The sequence below is a fragment of the Hypomesus nipponensis genome, chromosome 11 (genome assembly GCF_054491055.1).
Source record: "Hypomesus nipponensis isolate SF chromosome 11, ASM5449105v1, whole genome shotgun sequence".
Taxonomy (NCBI): Eukaryota; Metazoa; Chordata; class Actinopteri; order Osmeriformes; family Osmeridae; genus Hypomesus; species Hypomesus nipponensis.
The window spans coordinates 8,508,491-8,536,226 of record NC_140371.1 but is presented as its reverse complement, the minus strand read 5'-3'; the positions used below and the strand labels follow the sequence as shown (position 1 = coordinate 8,536,226).

Sequence of the window (27,736 nt, the reverse complement as noted above, 5' to 3'; positions counted from 1 at the left end):
TAGTCAACTTTAGCTAGACTCTAGCTCATCTGCTTTTTATTAACGCTGATTTGCAAGGAATGCAACAACAGCTAGATAGCGAAAATACCTAGACAGTAGACATGTAAACTAGTTTAGCTTACTAATGCAAGAGCATAGGTACAATATGTGATGATTTATTAGGGTGACCAGACGTTACCTGGACATGTCCTCTTTTCGAGACCAAAAAATGCGTCCGGCAGGGATTCCATAATTGTTTGGGATTTTGCATTGTTGTATATTTGTGTTTCTCTGGGTCTTTCACCAACTATTACGACCTTACAAGTTTTGGAAAGGGTATCTCCTTAGGTTCCACCTTTTAGCGTGAGCTCTGACTGTAGAGAGAACTGTCATTTTGATCAGATAGTGCGGCATGCAATACACGACCAGCACCCCCGCCCCCCCCCCCCCCGAACGTTATTTCATGTTCCTGATGTTTCATTCAAATAAATAACCTGAGTTGTCATGTAAATCTACAATTCAAGATGCATGTTTGTCCAGATCTACTTTGCAGCAAGATAGCTAGAGCTAACTGAAGCTCAGTTAGATCACGGTAGTTTGTTTGCTACGCTGTAGTGCTTACATTACCCAACCAAGGCGATCCTGTTTGCTTCGACAACAGAAGTTGAAACAACTAACGTAATCATTTCAAATTATATCAGGGGGGTATTCCAAGTAGCGGGTTTAGTGAAAATGTTGAGTTGTTTAACCCTGAAAAGTATGGAGCTAGAAAGCTGACAAAAGTATCTGAATTGGAATATGAAAGATCTGAATTATTTGTATGTCGAATTTCATAAAACGGAAATATTTTACTGTTGAATATATAATATCTGAATTATTTGTATGCCGAATTTAACAAAACTGAATTATTTTGATCCAGAAATTCACATTTCTAAAATTCAGATTGCAGGAATTGAGATTCTTGAAATTCAGATTGCGTGAATTCAGATTATTGAAATTTAGATTGCTGAAATTCAGATTCTTGAAATTCAGATTGCGGAAATTCAGATTCAGATTTTGTCTGAACTAGGCCAAAGGTGAAACAGCTTGCCTTCACAGGGAAAAGCAGACGATTTTAGAACGACCGAATCTAGACATTCTCTGAACGAATTTTACCTCAGAACAAAAGCTAAGAGTTGCTCGTTGGAGGAAGAGTATGGAGCAAGTGCTTATGAAACTTGTAAAAACTTGTGTCTTCTCTGCCAAAATCGGCAGTTACTGTTACCAAGTGAGTCGAGACAGAGTCGGAGGGCGGCGGAGACCGATGAAGACGCGGAACAACTGGCAAAGCCTATATATTTATGTTCCGTTGTTCTCTTTTCTGTGTTGGAGTTCTTTTAAGAGCTTGATGGCATCAACATCCAGCCTGATATAAAATCATGAACTGTAATTGTGTCTCTTAATTATAATAGGGAGTCAGGTGGCTGAACGGTGAGGGAAACGGGCTAGTAATCTGAAGGTTGCCAGATAGATTCCCGGCCGAGCCAAATGACGTTGTGTCCTTGGGCAAGGCACTTCACCCTACTTGACTCGGGGGGAATGTCCCTGTACTTACTGTAAGTCGCTCTGGATAAGAGTGTCTGCTAAATGACTAAATGTAATGTAAATAATACCCACACAGAAAATCCAGGTTGAATCAAGTCATGCTAGCTAGCTACTGTATTGCTTATAGCCAATTTTGGATGGTCAAGTATATTTTTCATTGTCTCCTTATTCCTATCAAAGTCAATGTTCAGCCTATAGGCTATGTTCATTTCCTAAGTGACATTTCAGATTGGTTATGGATAGTGAAATATTTGCCGTCTGAGAGATCTGACATAGTATTTAACAGCATAGATATAAGGAGTTATCTATGGTTAACAGGATATATCTGTAGTGCGGCCAGGTCTAATTTGATTCATTGTCCACACATCGTCTGGAAGTCAGTTTTGATCAAATGTCAGCGATCTCCATACTAGATCTTGCCGACGTATCTTCTACACATCGGGACGTATGTGTGCTATCCCAGATACGTATGTGTGATCTGGGTCTTCCTCCAACTAGCAACTCAGTTTGTTCTGAGGTAAAGTTCGGTCGTTCTGAAATCGTCTACTTTTTCCTGTGAAAGAAAGCTGTTTCACCTTTGGCCTAGTTCAGACAAAATCTGAATTTCCGCAATCTGAATTTCAGCAATCTGAATTAGTTCAGACAAAATCTGAATTGCCGCAATCGGAATTCCAAGAATCTGAATTCCTGCAATCTGAATTTCAAGAAACTGAATTCCTGCTATCTGAATTTTAGAAATGTGTATTTTTGGATCAAAACAATTAAGTTTTATTAAATTTGGCATACAAATAATTCAGATATTATATATTCAACAGCAAAATATTTCAGTTTTATGAAATTCGACACGCAAATATTTCAGATCTTTCATATTCAAATTCAGATACTTTTGTCAGCTTTCTAGCTCCATAGAAAAGAGGCATACTCCGAGTTCCACGTTCCAGAAAGAGAGGTAACGAAACCTTTTGGTAAGTTTCCATGGTAACTTACTCCTTGAAACTAACCTGCTCGCTAGCAGGTTTTCCATGCCAAACTCTGCATTTCTACCAATCCCCTCCCACTTTCTTAGCCTGATAGCGTGGGCAGACACGGCATATCATTTTCTGGTTCAGCCGAGCGATCTCGAACAAAATGTAATTCGCTTAGTTATACGCCGGGAGACGATTTTAAGACTGCGGTTTGATGTACTTTAATTCCCTGATGAATACTTAAGTTAACGTTACCGTTTCCTGTCACAATCTGTAATTTATTTTAGCAACATTCTCAGCCCTTGGGTCTTCATCGCTATTGTTACTCGCCGTGGTCTTGCACTCAGAATTGACCAAATGCCTTTTGGCACTGAAATAAAGACAAATAATTGAAATTGTATTTGGTCTTCTTTATTGCCTACAAATAGAAATCTAACAATGAGTATCCTATTTCTATCGGCTATTGTTCCTACAATTTACATGATTCATATAGTGTAGATGGAAACAGAGGTCCACGCGCACCCCCCGGCTTTTTTTATGCCACCTGATTTTTTTAATCCTTAAAGGGGCAATTGACTGGGTTTTTGGGGTATTTCACACTGTTCCTTAAGGTCTCCGAATAGGGTATGTAACATTGGTTGGGTTGAAAATGGCCCGGGTGCTGTTCTATACCGTCTGACAGATCCTCTGAAATGTTCCCGGGAAAAAACACTAGCTTTTCTCCTTTTATGGTATGCTCATTAATATTTAGATAAGCTGCGCGCTGATTGGTTGGTTATCAACGAGTGAAGCTGCAGCAGCAAAAACGCAACATGGCCAACAGCAGCACTCGCTGAAACACCGAAGTTGGAGACTTGAAATAAAAATGCGCAAATAAATCTATTGTGTCTACACAACACTGTTTTCAACAGATTGACTATATATCATTTGATATGATAACATTACTTGTTTCCACGTCTGTTGTTGAAGCAAACTGGATTGACTTAGGTGGGTAGAACGTTAGGCTACAGCTTAGCAACTAAACCATATCGTGATTCTATTCGGCTTCAGTTAGCTAGCTAGGCTAGCTCTAGATATCTTGCTGTAAAATAACATGACAAAGATCTGGACAAACATGCATCGTGAATTGTAGATTTACATTACACAGGTTACTTATTTGAATGAAACACAGTCAGGAACATGAATCAACGTTAGCCCCATTGCCAATAAACTAGGCTAGATTATCACACGTTGTACCTATGCTCTTGCGTTAACTAGCAAGCTAAACTTGTTTACATGCCTACAGTCTAGGTGTTACTAGTAACAGTTACTAGCAATGCTAACGTATCCTGTATCTAGAACCTGCCTTTCTCCAGTTCTTTCAAATAGATTATCTAGACAGGCGTTAGCAATAAGCCAGACTGCTGTTCGTTTTCTGGCAATTTTTCGAAAGCTTCCCTTCTAATGCCGACTACAGCTAGTCTAGCTAGAGTCATTTGATGTGTGTAGAAACGTATTTAGCATTCTACCTGGTATGCCATATACAGGAAACGTTAGCATTGCTAATAACTGTTAGCACAACATCATACTGTCCTTATAGCTTGCGGTTGCAATGAGCATACGGTCGGAACAGCACCTCTTTCCAGGTTCAGCTTCCTAGCAAATCCTGCTTGAAATTGTCCAAGGTTTTCAAAACTGTCTTGGGTGAAATTTTCAGAGCAAATTAATGTTTGAATGTCGAACTTTGCCGGGATCTTCTCATAGACAACAGCAGCCATGCCTGTTGAATGTTTGGCTCCTTGGGAAGACTGTGAGTGTTAGCCTTCCCTGTACAGCCTGGAACATAGCATTTACAACCGTGGTCCATTTTTTATATCCTTGTTATAATTCAAAACGTTCTTCTTTGTAATTCCTTATAAGTAGCCTACACAGAGCAGCGCGCAGCTAAACTAGTTTTGGAGATAAACGCTACCTCGGGCTGGTCTGGATGTAAATTCTGGGGCGTGACAAAGATACAGACCAGAGCCAATAAGAGGGCGATCACCGTAGGACCGGTAGCTTTGTTGAAAAGCTAGCGTTTTACAGCCAAATTTTTTCTTTTTGAGATTTGAATAGGAAAGAGGTGTCAATGGACTTTGATATTCACGGTATGTTAATTTTACCCACCGAACTGTCGTTATTCAACTATGACAAGGTAAAATCGGTTTTGCAGTCAATTGCCCCTTTAAAGTGTCTATTTTCAGAATTTGCCAGGTACCAAGCTGAAATAATGTCCCAAAGGCTTCATTTTTAACCCTTTGCTGCATCCGACCGGAACCCGAAAAACCAAAATGTGATGTAGAAAATGGCATAACATTTGAAGTAAATTACATATAGAGACAAATGAACACATTTTCCCATACAATTCTGACCCCAGGAATTTAATGGAATGGTTATTTTTGACATTTGACAACATTTTGACCCTATTTCCGTACAAAAATAGCAAAAAATGGCCATAGATGTGTAAAAGATCAACTATGTTTTTGTTTTCTCAAGCGCATAGGGTGATTTTGTTTTCACAACCTGTTATTTCTTTATCATTCAAGTGTCTATTTGAAGATTAAATTGGGTATCAAGCTGAAATAATGGCCAAAATGCTTTATTTTTAACCCTTTGCTCCAAACCGGAAAAATCTAAATATGATACAAAGTGGCATACCTTTTGATGCAAACAACTTACAGAGACAAATGGACACATTTTTCTATACAATTCTGATCCCAGAAATTGATTGGAATTCAATATTATTCAATACTAATGTTATTTTTGACATTTGACAACATGTCGACTCTGTTTTCTTTAATGTATGGCAAAAAATAATAAATAATAAAAGTTTACCTAAACTACTCATCTTCTTCATCATCACTGAAGAGATCTTCTAAGTCTATTTCTTCCAGCACTTCATCCTCATCATTATGTTCATACTCTCCATCCTCTTCACCCACAGGCAAGTAGTTGTTGTTGGAATCAGCTACCTTGTCAAGAGCTGCCTGCTCTTCTGACTCTGCTGTCTGAGCCAGTACTTCAACAAGAGAAGGAGGGAGGATAGGTCCAATTGTCCAAACAGGTTCCAACACCTCCTCCTCTCCCTTCTTCTCCCAGTCCATGCCTGGATCATATGGTTTGGGGCTTTCGATTATTGCCTCATCTGCTCTCTTATAGCAGGCAACTCTGTAGTTGGCTCTCTGTACATGTGGGATGAGACTCACTTTGGGGGGTGGCAGGCGTTCCAGGTCTACTTTTGACTTCAAGTCCAGGACTTTGTCAGCACTGACTATTTTTCCCAGCATCTTGGCTCGTACTGCATCAACTGATGTCATCCGTGCTTGGCCATACATGATGCATGTGAATCTCTCCATCTCCTGTTGAAGCTCATCTGTGAGCACCCAGTCTGCACTAAGCTGCCTGAAAGCATTGTGGAGTTTAGGATTCTGCTGGAGCTTCTTCAGGGGATTCACCTTTCCTTTGCCTTTAAAAGCGCTGGTACAGTCCTCCCCAGTAAAGACATAGAATCCCAGCAGGGTGCTACAGTAGTCAGGGCCCAGTGATTCAGAGAGTTCTGTCACATTTATGAGTGTGCGATGTTTTCCAGAGCCGTGGTCAAGGTAGATGGAGAGGTTGATGTTGCTGGCATGGTAGAGGGGCATCATCAGAATGTCTGTGTCAGGTGTCCTCACCACACAGGACTTGTACCCCCATTTGACAGCCTGATGGAGGTACAGGACAATGCGGCTGTCTGTCTCCTCCTGGTTGGAACGCAGTGCAAAGATCTCAGAAGTCTGGACCTGTTACAAATAAAGAAACTGAATACTACTGCATAATGTTACAATTAATACATAAGACAACAACTGCATGACTACAAATGTTAAATAGCCCAAATATGGTCTGCAATTGTACATGTGTGAATTCTAGAATTTATAATTCCAGAGCCATTTGGTCTACATATCATTGTAGAACCTAAATATTTATTTCAAAGGATTGTGTATAGGGTGCTTGCTCAAGACTTCTGTCAACTTACCTTTCCATTTGTTGATGTTAGGTCATAGGATTTCCCGTTATCACACACCACTGCTCTCATACTCTTCTCAATCCGGGATGCTGCCTCATTGCTCCCCCAGACCTTGAGGAGCAGGTCACATAGCTGCTTCTTGTTTAGTTCATTACCAAGGAATGACTTAAAGTCATAGGGTTTCCGGGTATTTGGACCATCAATGATATACTTCTCAGTAAAGCCACGCCTGAGCCTCTCCTGGGCTTTGATGGAATCTGGCTGGTAGCAATCTGTGGAGAACACAAAATGATGCTTGGCAACCATTAGGTCCATGAGCTGCATGCATATCTCTCCACAGGTTGGTGGGAGGTTGGAAATCATGTGGAAGAGGGCATTGCCATCCTGTATGTAGAGGGCATCCTTGGGGTAAGGTACTTCTTCATCCCTGTCCTTCAGCAGATGGTGAAGGATGGTGGCCTTATTTGTTTTGGCAAAATAGCCATCAGGAGAGCCAAGGGCATGAGGAACAGGCGAGAGGGGATACCGCATGAGTTCCTCAAGGTTGATGGGCATCTCCATAATCTGTGACTTTACGAGTAGCTGATATGCGAGGTTACTCTGCTCCTGGTACACAAAGAGCTGTAATGGAAAGTAAAGAAACGAGGAAGGCATAAATACAACAGACCTTAACAGAGTATATTTTTTGTAATGAAATGTGCAATTAGTATAAGTTAAATCAATATCCACCTTCCCCTGTGCAGATGTAAGTTTGACCCTCTGGCTGCAGTTATCCATCTTCTTAATCTTAAGTTTCTTGAGGCGGCAGGGCTCCAGACAAACTTTTTTTACTAGGAGCACAGTAGCCCCTGACTGAAAATATTAGGAGCGCAAGCAGAACATTTAGGGGCACACCTTATATTGACCTGCAATGCATTTATTAATGTAACTAGAGAGGGTACAATTTAGTGGCAATGGTTTAGACCCTTTTTAGGCACCCCTAAATTTAATCTCAGCACCCCTAAAAATAATGCGGTCTTGGATAAACTGCTCCTTGGCTGCCCTCCCTGCAGCCTCGGCCCGCAGCACGTCAACCTCAACCTCTGGATCGATTGGAGCCCCAGATACTAGGGAGTACAGTCGGCTTTTTTCCGAGATTCTCCAAGGGTTTGTGAAGCCCTTGATGGCAGTGATGACTCTCTGCACCGCCTCCTCAGACTTTTTGATCTGGGCGGGCTCCAGCTCACGGTGCTTGCCTGCCCTCGGCATCTCAGGGTCATCAACCATGCCGCACATCTCCAGAGTAAGCTCATAGAACTGAGCTCGGGCAGAGGTTTTGCGGCACCACTTCTGGTATGCGCCGCAGTTGTTGAAGAGACCGAGTAGACCACCTGCAATGTAAAGAGGGAGAAGTCTTAATTTTATCACAACAACCAACATGAGCCTGTAATTGCATATAGGTGATTATGTTTGTGTTGTCAATTTGCTTTGTTTTGTTTACTTCAAAAGTAAAGCTATTTTCAGGTTCAGGATAGGTGCAGTAAAATGTTAAAATAAACCCCATTTCAGGCTGCTATTAGTATAATAAATACATTGTCAAATGAGCTTTTTTAGTTGTTTTTGACCATAGATGGTCAAGATATTGTAAAATATAACAAATAACAATTTCCCTGGGTCAGATTTGTATAGACAAATGTGTCCATTTGTCTCTGTAAGTTGTTTGCATCAAAAGGTATGCCACTTTGTATCATATTTAGATTTTTCCAGTTTGGTGCAAAGGGTTAAAAATAAAGCATTTTGGACATTATTTCAGCTTGATACCCAATTTAATCTTAAAATAGACACTTGAATGATAAAGAAATAACAGGTTGTGAAAACAAAATCACCCTATGTGCTTGAGAAAACATAGTTGATCTTATACACATCTTTGGCCATTTTTTCCTATTTTTGTCCAGAAATAGGGTCAATATGTATGTCAAATGTCAAAAATAACATTAAATTCCTGGAGGTGCGCGTGGACCCCTGTTTCCATCTTGACTAATATGATTCCTACAATTTACATGATGTAGGCTACCGTCCTGTAACTGTTGTTTCAGCAAATCTACAACAATTCAACATTGTTGGGGGTCAATATATTGGCCAAACAACCAAAACTAATTCACCTATGGTTTGATGGAAGATGGGAAACTGAACAGTGTATTAACATTAACCAAATAATGCCAATACCGATGGAATTACAGTTATTTGACTCTTTGGGTTAAATCAGAGCAAGAATGGTCAAATTAAGGTTAAATAATATTATCATTTTATCGTATTGCAAATGAATGCAATCAATTAAGTTAACTCTTATGCCTACTCTACCATGATTATTGTAAACCAGAGATAGAAAGCATGAAGTGAGGAAGAAAGAGTAGGACAAGCCAGAGCTGAGGAGAAGGTCTCAGGAGATCAAGAATCCACAGAACAATGCTTCACAATTCCTTTTATACCCAAGAACAACTACAATCCCACCAGTATCTTGACCCTTACTTATCAACATGTCTAGCAATGCTACAGTAACTTACAAAGATGTGAGAGCCATCAAATTGAGACTCCATCCAGTAACTCCATATTTTACCATATGAGAGGTGGGGGCAGGTTGATAGCCTTACAAGATCAGCCTTTATTCTTCTGCCCAAAGTACAACATCTCTTGGTCAAAATAGAAATTCAGCAAATTCAACAATTACTATTAATGTAGGTTATTGTTCCTACAATTAACATCACCTGTGACCATGCATCCTCTTGTAACTGGTGTTCCACTAAATCTTTTTCGAGATTAGCCTTTATTCTTCTACCTTAAGTAGGCCTACACCATCTCTTGGTCAGTTTTTGGCACTTTCTTCTTGAGCTGTAATTTGTACAACTCACTTACTTGTAACTGGGTATACATGCGATTACATTAGCTACATTTCACAGTTCCACATGCAAAATTCCCCTGCCATTAAATGAACATCTCACTGTATACAGCATCCATTCTCTGTTCAACAGGATCAGAATGTGCAAATTGTTTTTTAAATATTAATTATTCTCACAATGTCAGTGTAACTGACAATTCCACACAAGCCTGTAAATAAAAGTACATGGGGAGAGAACTACCAGTAGCTAGGTAGTAGAACTACAATTTCTGCGGCAGCATTCAATGTCTCTTCATCATCTTAATCATCATCATCTTTTGATGAAAAGCATTCTGTTGGGGGAAACTGCTACTACAAATTGAAATACGCACCAATTGATATTTACTTAGTATTATGTCGAATATGATTAAAACTAAGGTGACGTTGAGGCTACAATCACAAGCGTATAGCCTAAGAAAAATATGTGTTACCTGTTTGTAGTATGTTTTTACATTTAATAAAACATTGAACACTTTTTCTCCTGAACTATTAACAGACAGTGAGGTTAAATGTTCAATATATGGACTGGCTATTGCCTTCAAATGTATGCATTGACTCGGCAGCAATTGTCTCCCACGCCACTTGTATACGCTGCTAGAGCCTTTTTGTTCTGCTTGACCATAAACACAAAATAAAACTTGGATCTGAAGTTTGGTGGAGTATGCAATGTCTTTTGTCGCCGGGTGCCATGGTGGATCCTAGTATCGGAGCTCCATTGATGTTGGCTTTTAATAGTTCTCATGCTTGCGCTTAACTCAGAGTTGACGTAATTCGAGTTGAGTTAACAAATTCATATCAGCTTTTCTCGAACCGAATTTTCTGAGTTTCCAATGTTAGAGTAACTCAACTCAGAGTTCAGGGTTAATCTCAGAGTTTGTTAAACCCGCTACCTGGAATACCCCCCAGGTCAATCTGTTAAAAACTGTGTTGTGTAGACACAATAGATTATTTATTTGTACATTTTATATTTTAAGTATCCACCTTTGTTGTTTCAGTGAGTGCTGTGGCCGTGTTGCGTCTTTGCTCCGCTGTTTCACTCGTTGTAAACCAACCAATCAGCCCGCAGCTCATGAGCATACCATAAAAGGAGAAAACCTAGCGTTTTTTCCCAGGAAAATGTCACTGGATGTATCAGGGGGCATAAAACAGCACCCGGACCATTTTCACCCCAACCAATGTTACATCCTTTTCGGAGACCTTAAGGAACAGTGTGAAATACCCCAAAAACCCAGCCAATCTCCCCTTTAATGACCACCAACTCTAAATTGAACAGTAGGTTATCTTGACCTTAAGCTTAATTGCCATTCAAAACACAATATAAAGAAAGTTTTATATAATGTTTTAGTCCATATTGCCCAGCCTTAGTGTGATGGTAGTTGATGTGTGATGGTGGTAGAGGTGTGATGGGTGGGTGAGGTGTTAGACAGTTGTCAGGTGTGAGACAATTCAGGCTGGACCATCAATGTTTACCTACAAGACTATGAACGTTTACTTAGTAGACTATGAACGTTTACTCTTTCAGCCTCCATTTCATTGTGTTTGACACGGAAGTGGGCCATGACATCCTGAAGGTGTGGGACGGTCCAACGGAGGGGGGTATCCTGCTGAAGGAGTGGAGTGGTTCAGCTCTGCCAGAGGACACTCACAGCACCTTCAATATCCTCACCTTGCAGTTTGACAGTGACTACTTCATCAGCAAGTCTGGGTTCTCCATACAATTCTCTAGTAGGCATATTCATGTGTTTTCGTCTACCTGCCTGCCGGCTGCCTGCCTGTCTGTCTGTGTCACTGTTTTTGTCATTGTTCTTCTCCAAATATTCTCTTTTGGCCCATTTATGCACTGTGTCATGCAGAAGCAAACCACTGTTATGATAAACAACATTTTGCAATCTAAATATTTCAGGCAAGTATATGTAAATAAATGGAACATTACTTTACAATATAAATGGCTTTTTTCTGAATCTGAGTCTCCACAAATGAGTTGGTTGCCATTCTGCTAGTTACAATAATAACACCATGTGTGTGCCATCATCAACATAAGCCTCAGAGTAAAGAATGTAGTATAATTTCAGCATGCACTGCTTGTATTCTTATGTATTGATTCATGGCTTTATGACTCCAGCTACCACAGCAACAACCTGTAACGACCCGGGAACACCCCTGAACGGTAGTCGTTATGGTGACAGCCGGGAGCCTGGTGACACCATCATGTTCCAGTGTGACCCTGGATACCAGGTGCAGGGCCAGGACAAAATCTCCTGTGTCCAGCTCAACAATCGCTTCTACTGGCAGCCTGACCCCCCCACCTGCATTGGTACGTCCAATAACATGAACCATAACATAGAAGTGAGGGAAAATAAATGCACTGTGGGAGCTGTAAAGACAGTCAGGACAGCGGGTAGACAGGCAGACAGGCAGGCAGATCGGGAGGGAGGCACAGATAGACATGTACAGTAATACTGTTAGAACTGCATCCTTGATTATCTGCTGCACTGACTATATACATTTTTGTACTTCACTTTAGACAAAACTGTCTACAAAATTAATTAACAGAATGTAAATGTCAACATGCAGGCAGGTTTTCCAAAACCAAGTGTTTCTCTGCATGATGGAGAGTTTTCGTGCTCTGAGGGCCTCATTTACGATTGCGCCCATTTCAGGCGTAAAATAGCGGGTAAAGACATAAAACCATATTTACAAAGGCAGCGCACTAGAGTAAAAACGCAGATTACCGCTGCTGGTAGGGTATAAGGGAAAGTGGGCATGTGCCGCAAAGAGATGGGAGGAGATGTATTTCTTCCTTGTAACATGTTAACGTTAGCTGTAACTTCGTGAACCAATATTTCTATCTCATGTTCGCTGAACCTTCTTTTTCTTTTCCTCAAATCACCCATAGTGGCAGTAACATGCAGGCGATTTATGCCGTCTTTTAACGGCGCGCTAATTATCACTAAAGGGTGGAGTAAGGCGCTGATTGCCCGACAAGGATCTGGTTTGATAAATACCACGCAAAATGCGGAAATACACCAATTGCTATTTGCGGTTGGGCAAAGGCGCAGATTGAGTTGCGTTCGCAATGTTAGTAAATGAGGCCCTGAGAATGAACTTGTTACAGTGAAGTACAGATATTGTGACAGACTCATGTAGCTTTGTGATAATGACCCCCAGCTTGGTCACTGCTACCATTCTCCTAGTTGACAGCTGCCAGTGTTGTCGTACTAAACTAATTAGGGATCTTTATCCAGTGGAATCTAATTTTGTGGCAACGTGTGGTGTTGAAGAGCCTTGCTGTGATAGTTAAAGATGATATGTTGTGATCTGCTTTCTCCCCCACACCCCCCGGGTGACAGCTACCTGTGGAGGTAACGTGACAGGTCCCTCAGGTGTAATTCTATCACCCAACTACCCCCAGCCCTACCCACCAGGGAAGGAGTGTGACTGGAACATCAAAGTCAATCCTGACTTTGTTATCGCCCTCATTTTCAAAAGGTACAGTATTTTGTCTCTGTTATGTTTTTGCAAGCTGTTAAGGATTAAGGAGCTATGTAGGATATGTAGACTGGGAGCCACAGCATAAATGCAGGAGCACATGGAGAGGGTGAAGTACGGTGGCCCTGAAGTGCAAAACACACCCACTAATACGAGTACATCCCCCAAATGAAAACACTCCCCCCGAATAGGAGTCAACTGCCCCCAAATAGGATGACTTGCTCTACTCCTCTCTAATACAAAGACACGCTCCCCCAAATGGGAAACAACATCACATTAACTCAAAACAGAATGGGTGGGTACAACACTTTCGTCGCTGATTGGATGCACAGTAATTAACAGGAAATAAGAAATTGATCAGAAGTATGAAATGCAATAATGACATGTATCACGTGCATCAGGACAAATGTTTGGCTGTTTTTTGCTGAAAGAATCGATTCACATTCGAATCGCAATTCAGTCTTCTAGCGCAGTGGTTCCCAACCACGATCCTCAGGGAACACCTTTCCTGCATGTTTTAGATGTTTCCTTGCTCCAACACACCTGATTCAAATGAATGGTCATAAGCAGGCTTCTGCAGAGATAGATACTGACCCATTCATTTGATTCAGGGGGGTCAGGTGGCTGAGCGGTTAAGGAATCGGGCTACCAATCAGAAGGTTGCTGGTTCAATTCCCACTCATGCAAAAATGACGGTGTGTCCCTGGGAAACATCTAAAACAGAGGTCTTCAACCCTGGTCTTCAGGGACCCCCTGCCCTGCACGTTTTAGATGTTTCCCTGCTCCAACACACCTGATTCAAATGAATGGTCGTTCTGCAGAGCTGGATAACGACCCAGTCATTTGAATCAGGTGTGTTGGAGCAGGGAAACATCTAAAACGTGCAGGACAGGGGGTCCCTGAGGACCAGGGTTGAAGACCTCTGATTTAAAACATGCAGGACAGGTGTTCTCTGAGGACTAGGGTTGGGAACCACTGTTCTAGTGATTCACATCGATTAACACATTTCCAAAAACTTTTATTTATTTTTTAAATAGTGAATCGATTTTTAATCGAATTGTGAGGTACCAAAAGATTCCCACACTTAATTACTAGCCTACATCTACTTTCGGAAACAGTAGTTTTGCTATTTCACTGAGGCGTTAGCATTATTAGCCTTACAGTAGTCTGTGATAGAGCTAGCTACATAATTTTTAAATAGTTAAAATAAACATTCCTCACAAAAACATGTTCGTTTTAGGATTCATGACATTAGATTGCATGTAAACGATTCGTTGGTGAAATTATTATAATATAGGCCTACCTGTAGTTTTAAAACCAGTAGCTTACTGTAACGGTGCGTGTACATTGCAGCGACGCAAATCGCTCGCCTTCCCACAGTGCACCACGCTCGGGGGTGTGTCAGACAGATTAATGCAGAGTTGTAGTTCTCTAAAGTCACTGTTGTAGTTCGTATAACGTCATGGTAAAGTGTGCAGACTTGGGTTTATGTACTCGTAATATTGATAAAAATACAAAACTGTTTAATAGACATACACGTTGACGTGTAAAAATCTTTTATTATAAGTCTCTGCTAATCTGTCGATACGACTAGGGAGTCCCAGCTGGGCTAGCTAGGTAGTTACCACAGAACAAAGTTACGTTTTGTTATGAGACTGAATTTAAAAGTACAAAAAACCCACCAGGAGCACCAACAACGTTGGCAGTCCTGTGCCAGGCCTCATTCTTTTTGTCAATGTCTATGTACAAATACAGGAAAGTATCGTACTGGACTGGATATGCAGCCACACAGGCAATTATTTTCTCCATCTTGAAACTAAAAGCTAAAAATGTTTACCATGGTTACGAGAAACAAGAAAACACTTGCTATCGCTAGCAAAAATCGCTCCTCATTTGAATAAAGTTGAGAAAATCTCAACTCGAATCACTTGGATCGCGTCATGTTGCTACCCACAATAAACCGTGCAAGCGATTCGCCTGGCTCGGCTCCATTGAAAATGAATGGAAAGCATGTCGTCGCTCGCATCGCGTTGCTGCAGTGTACACGCACCGTAACGCTGTTCACGACATGGGTTTCGGCACTCCCTTTACTTAAATCAAAAGTCCCAGATTACTTTTTCAATTAGTGAATCTATCTGTCACTCAAATTACGGACAACCCCTGTGTGAATGACAAAGTTGTTAGATTCAGCTTCAAAGGGGGTTATACTGCTCGCTCTATCGTTATGCTTCCAAAGCGTTATCATAAATGGGGGAGGCCGGCAAGATGTCAGTGTGAATGGACAGAACTTTCAAACTCCCAGCATCAAATTTTGTTAAGACAAAATTGATTCTGGGCCATTTTCTCACGCTTTGCGGGATAATACAGTGCTTCGGCATATTTTTGTGCATTACAACATCTAAGTAAAATGCTCAAATCTGCACTAAGACGACAAAATGCTGCTTCAGCGAACAATGATATTATGCTAGTTAGCACCAGTGTTGGGTGTAACGCGTTACAATGTGACGCGTTACAGTAGTCAGACTACTTTTGTTAGGTAACGAGTAACTTAACGCGTTACTTATTTAATTGAATGAATCCGTTTCTAGTTCCTTGTTCAAACAAGTAACACGTTACTTAATTTAGTCTTTTGGTCGAGCGCACTCAGCATGTAGCTATAAGTCTAGGAAAGTTGAGGCTACTTTTCGCTAGGTACCTACGAAAACGTCTTAATCTGTTAGACAGGTGGGTTCCCCTTCGTTCTTTTGGTGCACAGTCTCACAAACCCAATTTACCCGGCATCATGGAGCCAACCAGCTAAATAGTTATTTAAAGGCCATATGGCAGGTTGATTTTTCCAACTAATTTGCGCTATTTGGTTGTTGGTAATAAACATTTAAACTGTTATCCATTGTATTTCATGTTTTTGGGTGTCACAAAACGTAATATAATACAAAAAAGTTGCAACTTTTTGCAATGATTCTTCTTTCCCCCACAATGCATTGCATGACGTCACGTCGGGGAGACAACAGACAAATGTCTGCTTTGAGACCATTGAAATCCATTGGAAATAAACACTACTAGGCTAGTACAAGAGAATGTCTAATATGGGCTCTGCTAGTACCATCAAAACGTGGGACATCTCGGAAATGTGTTTACAACGTTGGGGAAAATATTTAATTAGCGATGATCTTGGGGGGATTTTACAGGTGGGACTGGCAAGTAAAAAAAAATTGCTAGCCCATAGGTAGCATGATGTCTTCTGCTGTACTACTAGTACTACTAGAGGTAACTAAGTGGATTTTTTTGCAGGGCAAGTGGAAGAGAAATGTACTTGCCCCACTGGACAAGTAAAAAAAAAAAAAAAAAAACCTATGTAACTTGCACTGGCCAACTTGCAAAGACCGATGATAGCCGACCGAAGTTGAGTTAGCCAATGTCGTTAGCGATGCTAGCTTACGTTAGTTTGCTAGCAGTGGCAGTATATAACATTTCACTGGTTCTTGCAGCTTGTTTGTTTAGCAAGTCACAGTGTTTACAAGCCATGATAGTGTAACTGAGACGACGCAGTAGATACGACTTTCTCGGATGTGCTAGGCTGGATAGACTGTTGCACAGTAAGTAGTTCTACAATGGTAGTATTGTATCTTGCCTTGTAATGGCAGCATCATACATTTAAGAAATTCAAGACTTGCATGTACAGTAAGTAATGTCACATTAAATAATGTATTTAAACTCAAGCTAGTGTGGTGTGTCACTGTCTTCAATGCCACAGGCTTTTCTGTCAAAAGAAACGTTTTCATTTCCAGCACATTCAGTGAAGTTTGGCTAGCAACAGCAGCTAGGCTAGCTTGCTCGACTGAGACCGACAGAAATGGTCGCTTTGGGCTTATTTACTGATAATGATCGCTTCCAGCAAACTTCTTTTGAATTTGCCATTTCCCCCTAAATAAATGTCCAGCTTATTTACGTGTTTGCAAGCATATTTTCAGTTAGTAGTTGGTACAGTACACTGTTTGAATCGCGATTCCATCTGAAAAATACTGTCGGTGACAACGTTGTTAGAATAGCTTGTATGTATCAAAGGGGGAGCGGCTTGTTTCATAATAAACTGACCCATTTGCAACCAACGCAAGCAAGCACTCACTACAATTTCCCCAGAAATTATACCCTCTCTCCTCTTTAGCGATGCTATAGACATTGATGCTAACATTTCACTGGGTCTTGCAGCTGATTGATTGACTGAAATTATTATAAAATGTTATGTTCTAGCCATTTGCCTACTTTAGCAAGTCACAGTATTTCAAAGCACATATAATGTAACTGAGAAGACGCAGTAAATAATTCCTCTTTCAAGTAATAAGCCCCCGTTCAAGTGTTAGGCCTCAAATTAGCTGCACGGTCTGTAGCTGGAGATATTGGGACGTAGATGCAATACAGTACGTAACAGAAAGTGTTTTATTCTGCAGAAATTGTGTAAATGTTTAATGTAACAAATACGATTTTTATAACACCTCAATTGTTATAATTTGTATATTATTACAGCTCAACTTAGTTGGTCAAAGGCACAATCTTTACCCGAACGTGACCTGTGCATGAAAAAGTGGAACTTATGTAAGCTACTTAGTGTAGTGCCTCAAAAAGTTAATGTCAGGCCCTGAATGATCACTAGATAGAAAACGTTGACTTCCACTCAGTGCTATTCACTGACAGTCAAAATAAATAGTATATGTGCACTGCTGTTCATAGACGAGCTCCAGGTGTCGTTGCTGCGTTGCTTAATGATAGCAACTCACCAGGACACTTTATCAACTCTCCACTCATTCTCCTCGGTACAATGAACAATCCATTTAATTGGCTTTGACGGCCAGAAGGTCGACTTGGTTCAAAATTATACGGCTGCGGGCCATCATATACATTAGTCGTTCTTGCCACCTCTTTTTCATCCCAGTAGATCGCCATAGTTCTAGTACTAGACTGAGGCTACTCTCCTCCACGACTCCCCAACGTGACGTCATCGCCGAATTGCGCTAATATGCTAAAGCTAACACAAAAAGCGTCAAAAATTGGTCTTAAACACCATTTTGAGACACCATTTTGAGATTTCTTCAATAATATACATATCTTGAGTGCTTTATGTACCCATTAATCAACAGTGGTGGTTAACCTGCCATATGGACTTTAAGACTTGCATGTAGGCTACAGGCCTACCTAATGTCACATTAAATAATGTAATGAAGTCAAGCTTGTGTGATGTGTTGCTGAATCGTTCAGTGGTTTCGGTTCAGGATTATATTACAGTAAGTAAAATAGTCTGGTTCAGTACATAAGTAAACACCATTTTGCTACCATATACCTAGCTATAGCTTAGCTTCGTTTTGCTCCTAGATTCAAACCTAGCCCTTGTAGAGCTAGCTAACTACTAGACTTCTGCCTGACATTTTACAACATTATTTATTGATTAAAGAGTTTCTTGATTGAAGAACTTCATGCGAATATCGCTGTTCATTATAATGGATTAGTACCTTGATCCATCTTGCTGTATAATGAGGATTGATCATGTTATATGCGAGTGACACTGAATATTCAGTACAATATGGGCTATTGCTGAGGTCAACGCATTAAATGTGCCTTCTGGGCATTAGAGTGACCAAGGTGAATTGTCTTAGAAATAAAAGACGTTTCTTAATGTAACGCAAAAGTAACTTAACGCCTTACTCTCTAAAGCAAGTGACTAAGTAACGTAACTAGTTACTTTACAAGGAATGTAACTAGTAACTGTAATTAGTTACTTTAAAAAGTAACGTTATCCAACACTGGTTAGCACCGATTATAATTACAAAGACAGTAGCCTATATTACAAGAGTTGGAGAACGTCGACAATTTGCCATTGCAGTCTCATTAACACCAGATGCGACGCCTTAGAGGGAATGGGTGAAGCTACACGTGCACAAATCAAGGCTCTAAAAGAGAAGATGGGATGTATTGTGAAACGTGTGGCGTTAAGTGAACAATCTACGCTGATTTGTATAAATCGTGTGACAGATTTAGAACATTACGGCAGAAGGTGGAACTTGAAACTGCATGGCATTTCAGAAGCAGCGAGGGAGAACGGTCGCGCGGAGGTGGTTCTATCTGTTAATGAGTTTTACAGCAAGAAAAAGATCATTTGCCAGCTGAAAATGATGTAGCGCATCGGGTGGTATCCAAACGCCAGAACGAGTCGAGACCTCGAGCAGTCATTATTCACTTTGTTGTTAGGAGGTACAGGGATGCAGTGTGAAAAGCAGGGCCAGATTTTAAAATTTTCTGTAACCTGGGCAAACAAGGCTCAAGGCAAAAAACAACCCGTTCCTTCAAAATCATGGCCTGCACTTCACAGCGGACTTAGCGAAAGAGGACAGCGAATCAGAGCAGAAAATGTGGCCGAAGATTAATAAGGCACGAGGAGGGCAAAACAGAATACTTTGTTGGAGGTAGAGGTTTTCTTGATGGTGTAGAAATCACATGATACATTTTCATTTCGTAATCTTCCTCAGACGTAAGGTAAATTCTGACAATTCTGTGTTTAGTTGTGGCCTGCAGCAACTTCTCCTGCGTTGTTGACTAGGCTTAGGCCTAGCTTTCTTCTTTTTTTTACTGATAAACTAATGATTGGTTATCCTAGTTAAAATTGCTCTGACAGGGTGCTGATCTTGATCTATTTTGATTCTTAGTTCTTATCTTCATCTAAAAATTACTTTTACATTTGTTCAATTTGTTCTGCTAACCTGTTGAATTTGTCTCTTCTATATCTTCTAACGCTAGGGGGGTGCAAAATACGATTAAAAGAAAAGCACTATATCTATGCTAGATGATACAGGGTTGATTTCTGTTATATTCAAGAATCTCATTCGCTTTTGCATTCGCATTTGGGGGGACTTCAATATGGTTTTCACATGGTTCTGAACATTCAGCCAGGGTGATGACACTCGAAAAATATGTTTAATGGTGAAGTTGTGCATTCATTTTGTGATTCAGACGGGCAATTTGTTTGTTTACTACTCAATTGTAATGATACGTTTATTATTACAGCTAATGTTTACGGATACAATAGGAAGTTAGACAATAATAATCTTCTGGAGGTCATAGAATGTTCACGTTTATAGAATGGTTGGACAAATATCCAAATGCTTACATAATAATGGGAGGGGATTTTAATATGGTTCAGGACTAATGTAGATAAGTGGCCACCAGGTTTGCCAAACTCAACAAATACCAGTCTAAAAAACCTTATGACTAGATTTAATCTTATAGAAATTTGAAGAGCTAAATGTCCTAACAGTATAGCCTTTACATTGAGTAACAAGGCAGGCTCTAGTCTGTCTAGACTTGACTACTGGGTAATTTCTGACAGTTTTGCCAAAGATGGGGTTAATGTGGATATTTTACCTACTCCCTTAACAGATCACAAAGCCATTTATATAAATATGAAATATTCCCCAAAAAACTAAATGTGAATTCCTTGTATTGGAAACTCAAAGATTCCCTTCTGCTGCATAAGGAGGTCCAACAGAAAGTTAAACATTTGATCTCAAGCTTTTAAATAATATATAAATAATATATAAAGTCAAAGTGGAAAATTCCTTTAGTACTAATTGGGAACTTCTAAAGTTTGAGTTGGGTAAATATAAAAAATATATAGCTCTTTGACGGCCAAGAGTAAAAGAGACAGTGAAACCAAAATAATAACAAGAATATCAGATTTATCTTGCAGACAACTAGTTTCTCAGAGAGGATGAACAATTTTAAGTGGTCGAGTTGATGAGTAAATTAGATGATATTTATGAGGAAAAAGCTGAAGAAGCCTTTATTCGTTCGAGAATTTTGTTAGTAACACCATTAGTTAATTGGGGTTGTGACAGATGATCATACAGTAATCTCACAGTATTGTAGCACATTTTACAATAATATGTATACCTCCAATTACTCTAAGGTCACAGCTGATATCTTTTTGAATGGGTTGCAGATTAAATCTATTGATAAACATGAAAAAGATTCTTGTGATAATATTACAAATGTTGAATTGATTGATTGATGCAATAAATAATTTGAAGAATACCAAATCTCCAGGCACTAATGGTTTGACATCAGAATTGTATACAAGACTTGGTTCCTTTTCTAGTAGAGGTATTCTCTGAAAGTATAGAGACAATATCTTCCACCCACTCTAACACAAAGATTAATTACACTCCTTCCCAAACGGAAAAAAGACAAGCTATATATTGAGAATTGGTGCCCTATTTGCTTTTTAAACAATGATTATAAATTGCTGGCCCTAATACTGGCTAGAAGACTTAATAGAAGACTCTGTAATTGATGAATCACAATCGGGTTTCATGAAAAACCGGCACATAACAAATAATATAAATATATAGATTAGTTCTGGTATTTTAGATTATTCCGTACTGATTAGTGATAACAGATTTATACTATTTTTGGATTTCTATAAAGCATTTTACTCCATAGAGCATCAATTTATATTTGACACACATAATAAATTTGATTTTCGTAGTTTTTTTTCTGCAGCAATTAAAACTGCAGCAATTGTTCTTAAGTTATTGAAGTACTTAGTCTAGATTTGAAGATGTCACTAGAGCAGTGGTTCCCAAACTTTTCTGGCTCACGTCACCCCTTAACATATCTCTCTCCATCCACGGCACCCCTATTTTTTACTTTTTACTCTCAACATCCTTTGTGTCATATTTGTACTTTATGCCATTTGATTTGACCTTGTGATATGTCGAATAGGCTATAACTGCTTTTATTATAGGCATTACATTGAGGAAGTGAGGTTAATCTAATTTTTGTTCAAATGAACCACTCTCTTTAATTCAACTCATTTAATAGAACTTTTGAATGAATAGTGAACAGAATAGTAACAGACAACGTGTGTCCCTGTCAACTATATCACTGTCTCCCTGAATATCTCATCTCCGGTAACTTGTTCAATGCAACATGTAACTTGTTCAACTAGGCTACATGCTCTTATGGTTCTTCCCTTTAGGACTTTAGTTTTCACAATGTATGCTTCATGTTTTGGCTACCCGCAATGTTTGGGACCATCTCGTTGTTATGATCAGTGACCCATGCACTTTTGTAAATCTCTTTTAGAAGTCGCTTTGGATAAACGCGCCTGATTAAATAAATGTAATGTAATGGTAGCATATGGTTGTCCAGTTCCTTGCAAACTAAAAAGTTGTCTGTAAATTTGTCCATTGTCCTCATCCACGTATCTCACATTAGCGATCAGCTGGCAAAGGCCACTAGCATCAGTGGAGTCTATTTGAAGCGCAAATTTCCACCTTAGCTGTAGTTTCTCATACAGTAGCCTACACAGATTTCATGTCCTCCGACATATCATCAATGCGACGTTTGATCGTGTTATCAGAGAGGGGGATTTTTTATTTTGCACTATCTGGCCCTAGCATTACCTCATCCATTTTTTGCAGGCTGGTAATATGAGTGACTCTGCTAAAGTGTGTGGCTTTTCAAATTTAGCAAACAACTCGTCAACTAAAAAAACAAGCCTTTTGTGCCTTCACATACACGCACAATAAAAGCATACATTCGCTCTGTGTGGTATTCTGTGTTTTAAGTCTTTTAAAATATTCAATGTCTTTGTTCTGGTGTGCTGGGTGCTTGGACTCCAGGTACCTTGCCAATTTGCTTGGCACCATGGCTGCATTAGCCAATGTCTCCCTGCAGACCAGGCATACTGGTGTGGGGCACGTTACCTACTGGAGAATCGTTATGTCTCTTTTTTCTCTTTGCTGATTTCGATTCCGATGTCTGTTCCTGTGGAGGTGGATGCATTCTCTTTAAAAACGTATCCATTGCCCAAACTTGCACTCCTCCATCTGCTGTCAATACGGAATAACGAACAAAATCAACAAAAGAACTGTTGTAGACGTTAAGCCCTGAATCAACTGTGAACTGTAGCCAATTGTTTTTTGAGCCGCAAATAGCCTAAATTGTTGATTGATATAATATCAATAAAATGAATAAAAAACGTTGTTTTTTTTTTCATTAAATGATCAAGCCTTGGGCCATTCCGCAGCATTCCCCTGAGCATGCGTCACGGCACCCCAGGGTGCCGCAGCACCCACTTTGAAAACCCCTGCACTAGAGGATTAAAAATAACTATTTCTATTAGTGAGTCAGCTTTTTTCTTCTCATTTCAAATCAAGCCCATTAAAAGCTATCACTATCGCTGATGGAGAGATAAAAATAACCCAATTAGCCAATAACACTACACTTTTCATTCAGAACCAAAACCAAATTTCTGTGGACACTGAATTAATCAGTATATTTTCAAGGGCATCTGGTGTATACCTGAATTTGGCAACATGTGAGCTTATGGCCGTCAAAGATTGTTCTGAAACGTCTTACTATGGTATTCCTCTTAAAATGAGGTTCAATATTTGGGAATAGTCATAACTAAGGATCAACATAGAAGATGTTTACTAAACTTCAATCCTATTGTGGAAAAAATTAAAAGGAAATTAAATCAGTGGCTTACAAGATTTTTTTCTTTCTTTAAGAGGCAGAGTTTTAATTACAAAAGAAGAGGGTATTTCGAGACTGACTTATGTAGCAATGGCTTTCCCCCTAAATAAAACCATATGTAAAGAGATTGATAAAATACTTTTTGACTTTATAGGGAAAAAGTAAATATTTTGAAACATTAAATAATACATTTAAAATTAATTGACTTTGTCAGATTATCAGAAATCCCGTTTCCATTTGGAACTTTATCCCCTCCCATATTTGTTCAAACCTTGGTAGTTTACAATTTTTTCTCAGTTGTAATTATAGTTTTGAAAAAATACCGGTGAACCTGTCTGAATTTCATTGTCAAGACTTTTTGTCGTGGTCTTTGATTTTCAAACATAACTTTTCACCTCATATGTATTATATATGGAACAGTAGGAAATATTTTTTTCTGAAACATTGCTTTGATAATGGCATTGTATTGGAAGATCAGTTATTTAATTAAAATGTTTTAATTTACACATATGAAGAGTTTCTGGCACATTATTAAGATTCCTGTAACACCAGAGGACTATGCTAGAGTTTTTGGTGCAATATCTTCTAAAGGGTGTATGATGTTTAGACAGGGGAAAAGAATAGACATTCAACACTGGTCCCCACCTACTATAGTAAACTCTTATGTAGGTAATATTTGTCTCTTTTAACTTAACAGATCCATAAGCAAGTTACTTCAAAGGGACTCTGTATCTCTGCCTTAAGTTTATTCATATTAGAATAGTTTAACTATTGACTATTATTTGGCTATTATTTGGAAAAAGGTTTGGCTCATACCTAATCAATATTTTGTTACGAACAAAGTTAAAGGGATATCATTTAAAATTATACATAAGATTTACCCAGTGAAACATTATTTTCTTAAATTTAAAGTTTTAATTGATTATAGTTGTAACTTTTGTGACAGTCATCCTGAAACTGTGGTTCATTGGTTTTGGCACTGCCAGTTTGTGAAACCATTTTGGCAGAATGTTTGTGATTTTATTACAGAGAATAACGCTTGAAGGGCAATTTATGTTGTGGAAGCACTTGATATTTGATCTTTTAGAAAACTGTGGAGACAATAGTAATCAGGTTTATTTAATTAATATGATTATTTTAATGGAAAAGTTATACATTCACAAATGTAAGTTTTCATGTAAAAACCCCAGTTTTATTTCTATCAAGAAAAAACTTTTGACACTTAACATTTAACACTTTGTTGATATATCTTTATATTTTTTCGAAGATATGTAATAATCTTTCAGTTAATAACAAACAAATAAAAAGGCGTTATCATGAATAAACAGTGAGCCAAACTCCTTTTCATGAGCCACGAAAGGCTACTGAGCGCACTTGCTACTTTATTCAAAGACCTGGGGGCTATTCCATCAACGTAGATTAAGGCTTATTTTGACAAGTCTCGCTTACTTCAGCGAGAGTTTTATTCCATTAAGGTGGCTTATTCTAGTTCTAGCTAAGTAACTAAGGTAACTTATACTAGTAGCCTGCTCTGTGTCTGGCTAAAAGTAGCTAAGGTAACTTGTACTTTTAGCCTGCTCTGTGTCTGGCTAAAAGTCAAACAGGCGGAAACAGAATCTCAAAAGACAGTTCCGTCGAGTGAATTTCAGCACGCAAAGCACTTTTGTCTGTGTTTTGAAAAATAAGTGCATACTTTTTTTTTTTACAATATGACCCAGCATGAATTAATTGACTTGTTTATTTTATCTACAAAGTATTAATTTAAATAAACAAGTTAAAGGGGTCATTGATTGCAAAACCGATTTTACCTTGTCATAGTTGAATAGCGACAGTTCAGTGGGTAAAATGGACATACAGTGAACCTCAAAGTCCATTGACTTTCCTATCTAAATCTCACAACTTGAAACTGCCGCTGTAAAACGATAGGTTTTGAAAAAGCTGAATTTGTGACAAATGTAGCATCACCTATGTCACGCCCCAACATTTACATACAGACCAGCCCTCTGGTGTTCTGGCCCAGGATCTTAGACACAAGTTAAGCTGCGCGCTGCTCTGTGTACTTCCACGGGAATTACAAAAGAGCAACTTTGGAAGTTTTTAAAGGATATTGAAAATGGACCATCGTAAATGCAGTGTTCCAGACTGTACAGGGAATGCTGACACTTTCAGAGTCTTCCTAAGGAACCAAACACTCAATGGGCTGTGTCATTGTCGATATGAGAAGATCTGTACAGTTCGACCCTCAATTACACATTTGCTCGAACCATTTCACCAAGGACAGTTTTGAATGAAAACCTTGGACAATTTAAAGGATTTGCTAAACCGCTGTTGTGTTGCTGTAAAGAGGTGCTGTTCCAACCGTATGCTCATCACAAATGCAAGCTGTAAGTATGATTTTGTTGCTAACAGTTAGCCTATTAGCAATATCTAGGCAGGTGCTAGATACAGGATACGTCAGCATTACTAATAACTGTACCGACAAAATCATCCTACAGGTTGCGGTTGTGATGAACATAACTCAGGTTGGAACGCACCTCTTCTCAGCAACAGCTTCAAAGCAAATACTGCTTTACTTTGTCCCAAGTTTTCAAAACCGTCCTTGGTGAAATAGTTAAAGCAAATGTGTAATTGAAGGTCAAACTGCACAGGGATCTTCTATGCTAGAGCTACGGTATAGACAAAATGTTAGCTACTCAAGCTCATCTGTTTTTTATTAACGCTGATTTGCAAGGAATGCAAGAACAGCTAGATAGCAAAAACACTTAAGACTTTAGAAATGTAAACTAGTTTAGCTTGCTAACGCAAGAGCATAGGTAGAATGTGTGAGGATTTAGTTTATTGGCAATGGGGCTAACGCGTTATTTCATGTTCCTGACTGTTTCATTCGAATAAATAACCCGTGATACAAGTAAATCGACAATTCACGATGCATGTTTGTCCAGATCTTTGTCAGGTTATTTTTCAGCAAGATATTTAGAGTTAGCTAACTGAAGCTGAGTTGAATCACGATATAGTTTGGTTGCTAAGCTGTAATGTTATACTCACCTAAGTCAATCCAGTTGCTTCGACAACAGAGGTGGAAACAACAAACGTTATCATATCAAATGATATCTAGTCAATCTGTTTAAACCAGTGTTGTGTAGACACAATAGATTTATTTACACGTTTTTATTTCAAGTCTCCACCTTCGGTGTTTCAGTGAGTGCTGTTGGTCGTGTTGCGGTTTTGCTCCGCAGCTTCACTCGTTGAAAACCAACCAATCAGCGCACAGCTCATCTAAATATTAATGAGCATACCATAAAAGGAGAAAAGCTAGTGTTTTTTCCCAGGAAAATTTAAGAGGATCTATCAGGGGGCATAGAACAGCACCTGGGCCATTTTCAGCCCAACCAATGTTACATACCCTATTCGGAGACCTTAAGGAACAGTGTGAAATACCCCCAAAACCCAGTCAATCACCCCTTTAATTGAAATTCAACATCCCTGATACCAAAGGCAGCAGGAATCATGCAGATAACTATTTTGAAACAGTTCTGACCAAGTCCAACTACACTGTAAAAAAAAACGGTGTAAAAACACAGGAAAAATCTGGCAGCTGGGACGCCAGATTACACCCATTAAATTATGGTAAAAAACGATTTTTCATTAACATCAATTCACCGTAAAATAATTGTAATTTTCCAGTACCAAATGTACGAGATATATCTGTAATGTCACATTACAGGCTGTTCTTTGCTGGTAAAAATGAACCAACACAGAGTTCAGACTCTGTAATCAGTATCCAAATACTGCAGACATTACCAGCGCTTCAGATTACACCTGTAGCGCCAGCTAGCTGTACAAACTGGAAAGGATTATTTCTCGTTGCACGTTAAGTCAATAGACAGGTTAGATCGGAATCTAATTGGACAACATTCACACTCAGGGTGAACACATTATGTATCCGAACTACAGACCAACACATTACACATATCAAAACAGAACGAACACAACGACAAAACTCCAAACAATACTTATCTAACTAAGTTTAAACCTTTAACTCTGTATATTTTCATCTTGCTGCAGGGCATTCTGGGTAACAGGAGCGTTGCCGCTACACACCTATCTAATCAACTTTTCTTCGTCCTACTCTGGCGTCTTTACATTTATTCATTTAGCAGATGCTTTTATCAAAAACGACTTCCAAGAGAGAGCTTTAGGCTACTATAAGTGCATTGGTCAATGATCATAAACAACGAGATAGCCCCAAAAAGG

The 27,736-nt window shown here is 39.3% G+C and overlaps 2 protein-coding genes across 2 annotated transcripts in view; one reads left to right on the top strand and one right to left on the bottom strand.

The window, feature by feature from the left end:
• Nucleotides 1-27,736, top strand: part of csmd1b (CUB and Sushi multiple domains 1b) — a 390,765-nt gene that overhangs the window by 55,093 nt on the left and 307,936 nt on the right. The window contains exons 15-17 of the mRNA XM_084709424.1: nt 10,989-11,191; nt 11,589-11,780; nt 12,817-12,955. Coding sequence (XP_084565550.1) covers nt 10,989-11,191; nt 11,589-11,780; nt 12,817-12,955 — 534 coding nt within the window. The remainder of the gene's footprint in view (nt 1-10,988; nt 11,192-11,588; nt 11,781-12,816; nt 12,956-27,736) is intronic.
• Nucleotides 4,940-8,052, bottom strand: LOC146267969 (uncharacterized). The gene is made up of 3 exons (XM_084708967.1): nt 7,282-8,052; nt 6,562-7,173; nt 4,940-6,328 (listed from the first exon to the last, which is right to left on the bottom strand). The coding sequence occupies exons 1-3, from the start codon at nt 7,327-7,329 to the stop codon at nt 5,387-5,389; spliced, it is 1,602 nt and encodes a 533-aa protein (XP_084565093.1). The 5' UTR covers nt 7,330-8,052; the 3' UTR covers nt 4,940-5,386.

Coding starts and splice junctions, on each gene's coding strand:
- LOC146267969 (XM_084708967.1), bottom strand. CDS start 7,329: ATGGATAACTGCAGCCAGAGGGTCAAACTTACATCTGCACAGGGGAAG. Junction 7,174..7,281: donor TTACATCTGCACAGGGGAAG/GTGGATATTGAT, acceptor TTTCCATTACAG/CTCTTTGTGTACCAGGAGCA. Junction 6,329..6,561: donor TAACATCAACAAATGGAAAG/GTAAGTTGACAG, acceptor TATTTGTAACAG/GTCCAGACTTCTGAGATCTT.